The sequence below is a fragment of the Salmo trutta genome, chromosome 4, assembly GCF_901001165.1.
Source record: "Salmo trutta chromosome 4, fSalTru1.1, whole genome shotgun sequence".
In the NCBI taxonomy this organism is placed as follows: domain Eukaryota; kingdom Metazoa; phylum Chordata; class Actinopteri; order Salmoniformes; family Salmonidae; genus Salmo; species Salmo trutta.
The window spans coordinates 70051735-70060982 of NC_042960.1; the positions used below are offsets into that span (position 1 = coordinate 70051735).

The 9248-nt window shown below is 42.0% G+C and overlaps 1 protein-coding gene across 11 annotated transcripts in view; it reads right to left on the reverse strand.

Annotated features, from left to right (window-relative positions):
• The window catches only part of ddb2 (damage-specific DNA binding protein 2), an 18684-nt gene extending 12325 nt beyond the window's left edge, over positions 1–6359 (reverse strand). For 4 of the 11 annotated variants that reach the window (XM_029751931.1, XM_029751927.1, XM_029751932.1 and 1 more), the window contains exons 1-4: positions 6222–6359; positions 2146–2295; positions 1840–1961; positions 1–24 (exon numbers count right to left, since the gene is read on the reverse strand). The exon at positions 1–24 is cut by the window's left edge and continues 168 nt beyond it. In XM_029751931.1, coding sequence (XP_029607791.1) covers positions 1–24; positions 1840–1961; positions 2146–2293 — 294 coding nt within the window. In that variant the 5' untranslated portion in view covers positions 2294–2295; positions 6222–6359. The other 7 variants (XM_029751925.1, XM_029751926.1, XM_029751930.1 and 4 more) reach the window with 6 other exon arrangements.
• Between the last annotated feature and the right edge of the window lie 2889 nt (positions 6360–9248).

Consider the following 9248-nt stretch of genomic DNA (forward strand, 5'->3'; position numbering starts at 1 on the left):
ACGTACATACGGCTTCTGGAGACACTGGGGAAGGAAAATAAGATATCACCTACTGATGATGATGATGAGAAAAGAGTTTGTTAGACCCTCAATTTCTTCTTTTAGTCCCGGGTTTCCCCTAAAAGCATCTTAAGGCTCTGTTCGTCGTTAGAACATCGTTAAATCTCAGAGCTGTTTCCCAAAAACCATCGTACGTCTGTATGAACACGCTGCTTTTTATTTGCTTGACCAGCAGATGTCACTAATGTACATTGTGTTTAAAAGCTCAGAGTAATGAACCTGTTTTTTCAACACAATTTGGTAAAAGCCTCAAAATCTTCAGAAAGCCAACAAACATTATTCAGCTGTTGAGAAATCTCTTTAAATATATACTATTTTAAAGTTTGTTGAATATTTTACATTCTATATCATCAATCAGTAGGTACTGTTCCCTAGTCACCCTACCAGCTGTCACACTACTGTTCCCTAGTCACCCTACCAGCTGTTAGACACTACTGTTCCCTAGTTACCCTACCAGCTGTTAGACACTACTGTTCCCTAGTCACCCTACCAGCTGTTAGACACTACTGTTCCCTAGTCACCCTACCAGCTGTTAGACACTACTGTTCCCTAGTCACCCTACCAGCTGTAACACTACTGTTCCCTAGTCACCCTACCAGCTGTTACACTACTGTTCCCTAGTCACCCTACCAGCTGTCACACTACTGTTCCCTAGTCACCCTACCAGCTGTTAGACACTACTGTTCCCTAGTCACCCTACCAGCTGTTACACTACTGTTCCCTAGTCACCCTACCAGCTGTTAGACACTACTGTTCCCTAGTCACCCTACCAGCTGTTACACTACTGTTCCCTAGTCACCCTACCAGCTGTTAGACACTACTGTTCCCTAGTCACCCTACCAGCTGTCACACTACTGTTCCCTAGTCACCCTACCAGCTGTTACACTACTGTTCCCTAGTCACCCTACCAGCTGTCACACTACTGTTCCCTAGTCACCCTACCAGCTGTTAGACACTACTGTTCCCTAGTCACCCTACCAGCTGTTAGACACTACTGTTCCCTAGTCACCCTACCAGCTGTCACACTACTGTTCCCTAGTCACCCTACCAGCTGTCAGACACTACTGTTCCCTAGTCACCCTACCAGCTGTTAGACACTACTGTTCCCTAGTCACCCTACCAGCTGTTAGACACTACTGTTCCCTAGTCACCCTACCAGCTGTTAGACACTACTGTTCCCTAGTCACCCTACCAGCTGTTAGACACTACTGTTCCCTAGTCACCCTACCAGCTGTTAGACACACTAGTCTGACTGTAGTAATGTACCTGTCTCATCTGAGAATGAAGGCTCTGCCCCAGTGTATTCTGGTAAATGTAGTGTACCTGTCTCATCTGAGAATGAAGGCTCTGCCCCAGTGTACTCTGGTAAATGTAGTGTACCTGTCTCATCTGAGAATGAAGGCTCTGCCCCAGTGTATTCTGGTAAATGTAGTGTACCTGTCTCATCTGAGAATGAAGGCTCTGCCCCAGTGTACTCTGGTAAATGTAGTGTACCTGTCTCATCTGAGAATGAAGGCTCTGCCCCAGTGTACTCTGGTAAATGTAGTGTACCTGTCTCATCTGAGAATGAAGGCTCTGCCCCAGTGTACTCTGGTAAATGTAGTGTACCTGTCTCATCTGAGAATGAAGGCTCTGCCCCAGTGTATTCTGGTAAATGTAGTGTACCTGTCTCATCTGAGAATGAAGGCTCTGCCCCAGTGTACTCTGGTAAATGTAGTGTACCTGTCTCATCTGAGAATGAAGGCTCTGCCCCAGTGTATTCTGGTAAATGTAGTGTACCTGTCTTATCTGAGAATGAAGGCTCTGCCCCAGTGTATTCTGGTAAATGTAGTGCAGGATGCTTCTTGGTCCACTTGTTTTCCCAACTGGAGATTTGGTCATGGTCGTTGGTAAAACAGGCCCTGAAATACAAGACCGGTACAATCAATAACATCAAAGAATGGAAAGAGTCACTTCTCTCTGTGACAAGATATATACAGTAACATTTCTGGAGTGGGAAATGAAATACAAGACAGTGCAGCCAGTCAAAAGCTTCCATAACGGAGATTGGTGTTTCTATTAGATCCATTGGTATTACTAGCAGACCTGTTCTCAATGTGGTCTTCCCGTCCATCTTCTGCCGTAGCTTCTTGGAGATGGTTTGTCCTACGGCCCCAGACGTTTCTCCATTCTGCTTCCTCGACTTCTGCTTCGATTCAGATGCTTCTGAAGGAGCCTTCTTTGCCCGTGCCATTTCTGAGTGTGTAAAAAAAAAAAAAAATCACTTGTGTTCACAGCTAAATCCAAAGTTCGACAGGCTCTCTAAACCCCAAGTGTATTTAACAAACACTTGTGCAGTGCAGCTATGGACGGACTATGATCCTATTCCTCAACCTGAAATGAAATGGGGGGGAAGTGACACCTTTCCAATTAATTTGTGATTGATGAAATAAACTCATCGACATTAACAGTTTTCAATTTGGGATCAACCACACGGATCGACAAAGAAAACATGAAATAGATACACAGTATGTAACTATATACAAAGTATGTATTCTAGCTAGCTAGAACAGATACCTTCACTTGGTGCTGAACTTCACCTGGTACTCAACCCTGCACCTGGTACTCAATCCTTCACCCGGTACTCAATCCTGCACCCGGTACTGACCTTCACCTGGTACTGACCTTCACCCAGTACTCAACCCTGCACCCGGTACTGACCTTCACCCGGTACTCAACCCTGCACCTGGTACTGACCTTCACCCGGTACTCAACCCTTCACCTGGTACTGACCTTCACCTGGTACTCAAACCTGCACCCGGTACTGACCTTCACCCGGTACCGACCTTCACCCGGTACTCAACCCTGCACCTGGTACTCAACCCTGCACCTGGTACTCAACCCTGCACCTGGTACCGACCTTCACCTGGTACTCAACCCTGCACCCGGTACTGACCTTCACCCGGTACCGACCTTTACCCACTTTATGTGTATACACTGTATTCTAGTCAAGGCTCTGCCGTGCAGCTTCTCTATTCACATATTTATTTAACCTTTATTTAACGCCCTATGGGACTCACGGCCGGTTGTGATACAGCCTGGATTCGAACCAGGGTGTCTGTAATGACGCCTCTAGCACTGAGATGCAGTGCCTTAGACCGCTGGGCCACTCGGGAGCCCCCTGAAAAATTGGTATACACACCATTATATACTGTCTATTCATACACCATTATATACCGGCCATACTGTCTATACACACCATTATCTACTGTCTATACACACCATAATATACTGTCTATACACACCATTATCTACTGTCTATACACACCATTATCTACTGTCTATACACACCATTATCTACTGTCTATACACACCATTATCTACTGTCTATACACACCATTATCTACTGTCTATACACACCATTATATACTGTCTATTCATACACCATTATATACCGGCCATACTGTCTATACACACCATTATCTACTGTCTATACACACCATAATATACTGTCTATACACACCATTATCTACTGTCTATACACACCATTATCTACTGTCTATACACACCATTATCTACTGTCTATACACACCATTATCTACTGTCTATATACACCATTATCTACTGTCTATACACACCATTATCTACTGTCTATACACACCATTATATACTGTCTATTCATACACCATTATATACCGGCCATACTGTCTATACACACCATTATCTACTGTCTATACACACCATTATCTACTGTCTATACACACCATTATCTACTGTCTATATACACCATTATCTACTGTCTATACACACCATAATATACTGTCTATACATACCATGATATACTGACCATACTGTCTATACACACCATTATCTACTGTCTATACACACCATGATATACTGACCATACTGTCTATACACACAATTATATACTGTCATGTGCCTTTTACTGAGGAGCGGCTTCCATCTGCCCACTCTACCATAAAGGCCTGTTTGGTGGAGTGTTGCAGAGATGGTTGTCCTTCTGGAAGGTTCTCCCATCTCCACAGAGGAACTCTGGAACTCTGTCAGAGTGACCATTAGGTTCTTGGTCACCTCCCTGACCAAGGCCCTTCTCCCCTGATTTCTCAGTTAGGCCAGGAGGCCAACTCTATGAAGAGTCTTGATTGTTCCAAACTTCTTCCATTTAAGAATGATGGAGGCCACTGTGTTCTTGGGGACCTTCAATGCTGCAGAAATGTTTTGGTACCCTTCCCCAGATCTGTGCCTCCACACAATCCTGTCTCGGAGCTCTACGGACAATTCTTTCGACCTCATGGCTTGGGTTTTTGCTCTGACATGCACTGTCAACTGTGGAACCTTATATAGACAGGTGTGTGCCTTTCCAAATCATGTTCAATCAATTGAATTTACCACAGGTGGACTCCAATCAAGTTGTAGAAACATCTCAAGGATGATCAATGGAAACAGGATGCACCTGAGGTCAATTTAGAGTCTCGTAGCAAAAGGTCTGAGTACTTTTGTAAATAAGGTATTTGTTTTTTTTCCCTTATAAATTTGCAAACATTTCCAAAAACCTGTTTTCGCTTTGTCATTATGGGGTATTGTGAGAAGATTGCTGAGGAAATTGTTTTATTTAATCAATTTTAGAATAAGGCTGTAACGTAACAAAATGTGGAAAAAGTCAAGGGGTCCGAATATTTTCCAACGGCACAAAGATTTTTTTTTAAAGCGACCGGGTTTGTACAATAAAGTTGGGATTTATTTATATTGTGGTTCCTTATTTTTATTTTTTTATACATAAATACATATACAATTACATAGACACAGAGACATTACAGAGATGCTCAACCTCCACATGAGTGTGAGGTGGGAGTTTAAGTACAATTCTTACAAGTTTGTTTGGCTGGTACCTTATTCTTTAGATGTTTGGGGCTTCTGGTGAACCATGATGTGCTGACATAATCAAAGTAACACTGGACTAGCGCACTTGCTTTAAGGTGTCTTCAGAGTGTCTTCAGGGACTCTTTAGGGAGTCTACAGCTAGATTTCCATCCAATTGGCAACAGATTTTGACGTGAATATTCTAAAATCTTCATTAAAAAAAACAATATGCCATTTCAGAGTTTCCTTTAGGAAAATTTGGCGCCGGACAACATGACAGTGTATATTTTAATTTACCTGGACATTTGAGAAATGTAATGGACATCCATATGCATTCTCAATCCAACCTGGCGAAGCCAGCGCCATCAATAAACGAGGGATGTTGGCCAAATGAGCCACATTTACATGTCCTTAAAAGCAGCCTATAACAAATTACAAAAACACTATTCCTTGTGTAGCATATGCAAAACTTTATAACCTTTTTTTTGGGGGGGGGGGGCTACTTTCCTAAAACAATAATTGTCCACTTCATGGTTCATCTGTCAGAGATTTGAACACTAAATGTATCAGGCATCCGGGGTGCACTGCCTTCATATCATAGGCCTGCAGTAGCTAAAGCTTAATAATAATAATAATAATAATAGCCACACCATAACAAACCTTCAAAAACATATCTAAACTTTATTAGGGTCATATCAAAAAATAAGTCATGCCATTGTTTATAGGGGAAATATTAGCAGATGAGCAAATGTAAACCGGAGGGAAAACCCCCCCAAAAAAACACACCCTATTTTGGACCCCCCTCCCCCTCCCTGGTAAATTTCGTTCTGTCCCTAATTTCCTGTAATTCTATCCATTTTGCTACGGGGTGTTGTACTGTGTATTTATATACTGTATTCTCGACATAGCTCATTCTAATATTTCTACTACTGAATTGCCTTTTAGTTACACTGTTTATACACACCGCACATGTATTTATATACAGGATTCTTAGCGCACTGTAATATATCTACTACTGTACATATCATTCCTAGTATCTCTTGTGTAAATGCATCTTTATTAGTTGTTTTTATTGATTATTCGTGTACCTATTTGGCATTTTACTGCATTGTTAGGAGCTAGTAACGTATGCATTTCGCTGCACCCGGTTTACCATCTGCCAAACTGTGTACACGTAACACGACCAATAAACTTTTTATTTGATTTAATAGTTGCACAACAACAAACGACTAACGCGACGTCCGGACAACAAGCCTGACTATGTAAGTGCATGTTCTTCAAATGACATGAAAATACATTACCAGTACAATGCTCCTTTCTCTCGGTTGAACTGTTATTTTCATGCACACACAACACGTGAGAAGCGCTTTATGTAAGTGAAAGTCCAGTGTTTTGTAACGTCTCTGTGTTACATCTTCTGCCCGGCAGGCGGCATGTTGGAAATGTTGGATTCAGGAAGTTATACACACCGGAAATAGTTGGGTGGAACTTCCGGTGGTTTAGTCTACGCTGATTGGTTGAATTTAGCGGAGCGGATTTGAAACTAGTGGAGAAGTAAACAAGGAGACTGAGTTGAGAAAATCTAACGATAACAATTTACGTGAGTATAAATGTTGCGATTGCAATGATTTATCTGCAAATACCAGTAACCGATTTCTTTAGCTAACGTTAGCTTGCTAATATCGCAAACCGAAACCTTAGTTTCTGCTACTAGCCGCCTACCACCCGATGTATATAGTCATTCAACACTGGTCACTTTTATTTAACTAGGCAAGTCAGTTAAGAACAAATTCTTATTTATAATGACAGCCTACCAGGGAACAGTGGGTTAACTGTCTTGTTCAGGGGCAGAACGACATATCTTTAACCTTGTCAGCTCTGGGATTTGATCTAGCAACCTTTCGGTTACAAGTCCAGCGCTCTAACCACTAACCCCTGCTGATTTTGTACGTTTGGCCACTTACAAAGAAATAATCAGTCTATAATTTTAATGGTAGGTTTATTTGAACAGTAAGAGACAGAATAACAGAAAAAAACGCATGTCAAAAATGTTATAAAATTATTTGCATTTTAATGAGGGAAATAAGTATTTGACCCCTCTGCAAAACATGACTTAATACTTGGTGGCAAAACCCTTGTTGGCAATCACAGAGGTCAGACGTTTCTTGTAGTTGGCCACCAGGTTTGCACACATCTCAGGAGGGATTTTGTCCCACTCCTCTTTGCAGATCTTCTCCAAGTCATTAAGGTTTCGAGGCTGACGTTTGGCAACTCGAACCTTCAGCTCCCTCCACAGATTTTCTATGGGATTAAGGTCTGGAGACTGGCTAGGCCACTCCAGGACCTTAATGTGCTTCTTCTTGAGCCACTCCTTTGTTGCCTTGGCCGTGTGTTTTGGGTCATTGTCATGCTGGAATACCCATCCACGACCCATTTTCAATGCCCTGGCTGAGGGAAGGAGGTTCTCACCCAAGATTTGACGGTACATGGCCCCGTCCATCGTCCCTTTGATGCGATGATGTTGTCCTGTCACCTTAGCAGAAAAACACCCCCAAAGCATAATGTTTACACTTCCATGTTTGACGGTGGGGATGGTGTTCTTGGGGTCATAGGCAGCATTCCTCCTCCTCCAAACACGGCGAGTTGAGTTGATGCCAAAGAGCTCCATTTTGGTCTCATCTGACCACAACACTTTCACCAGTTGTCCTCTGAATCATTCAGATGTTCATTGGCAAACTTCAGACGGGCATGTATATGTATTCTTGAGCAGGGGGACCTTGTGGGCGCTGCAGGATTTCAGTCCTTCACGGCGTAGTGTGCTACCAATTGTTTTCTTGGTGACTATGGTCCCAGCTGCCTTGAGATCATTGACAAGATCCTCCCGTGTAGTTCTGGGCTGATTCCTCACCGTTCTCATGATCATTGCAACTCCACGAGGTGAGATCTTGCATGGAGCCCCAGGCCGAGGGAGATTGACAGTTCTTTTGTGTTTCTTCCATTTGCGAATAATTGCACCAACTGTTGTCACCTTCTCACCAAGCTGCTTGGCGATGGTCTTGTAGCCCATTCCAGCCTTGTGTAGGTCTACAATCTTGTCCCTGACATCCTTGGAGAGATCTTTGGTCTTGGCCATTGTTAGGGCTGCGTCAATTCAATTCTGGTATCAGAACAAAATGTAACACTAGGCTACTGAATATATTTTCAGCTGTTTTTTAATAGAATTAGTCAAGCAGAATAATGGTAAATGCAATCTTTGTATATACGGGTTCACTGTAACACCTCGCAGGGCAAACAGAGAACTGAAATGACATCATAAATTCTTCCTTAAATACTTGTTGACAGACGTAGTTCCCTCTCCCTGAGGGCCTGTCATAGTAGAGGCTTGGGTGTGGTTTAGACTTACTCCAGCCTCTCGTTGGCGTGCAGGCTGGTCCCAGCCTCTAGACGCATCTTTGTTGCCAAGCATAGTTGTCTTCTAGCTTATCTTCGTGTGTGTACCCGAGAGTCAGACACCCAAGGACAGTGCCTGTTTTTATGCTACAGCCATTCTCCCCTCTATCAGTTCCTCACATACACCTGTCCTTGCCCTCCCGTTAGTCATGTCTATTATATGTTGCTCAATCTATGTTAATACAATATAAACCTGTTGTGTTTAGCATTAGTATTCATAAGTTATGCACCACAACTCATTTTATTATATAGGTTTAAATAGTTGTATTATATTGGTTATGCAAACAAATAGTTGGTTAAACCCTAACACCATGGTGGAGAGTTTGGAATCTGATTGATTGATTTCTTCTGCGGACAGGTGTCTTTTATACAGGTAACAAACTGAGATTAGGAGCACTCCCTTTAAGAGTGTGCTCCTAATCTCAGCTCATTACCTGTATTAAAGACACCTGGGAGCCAGAAATCGTTCTGATTGAGAGAGGGTCAAATACTTATTTCCCTCATTAAAATGCAAATCAATTTATAACATTTCTGACATGTGTTTTTCTGGATTTTTTTGTTGTTATTCTGTCTCTCACTGTTCAAATAAACCTACCATTAAAATTATAGACTGATCATTTCTTTGTCAGTGGGCAAACGTACAAAATCAGCAGGGGATCAAATACTTTTTTCCCCCCCACTGTATACGTATATATATAATATAATATAGTTCACCAAAGCCTATTTTGTAAAATATTTGATATTTTGGTGTGTGATCACATATGAAGCCAGTATTAACTGAAAGTAAAAATATCTTGAAACCTTTATTTAGAAATATTATATTATTATATATATATTATGTAAATATAATACCAACTGAACAATTAACTGAATGTAAG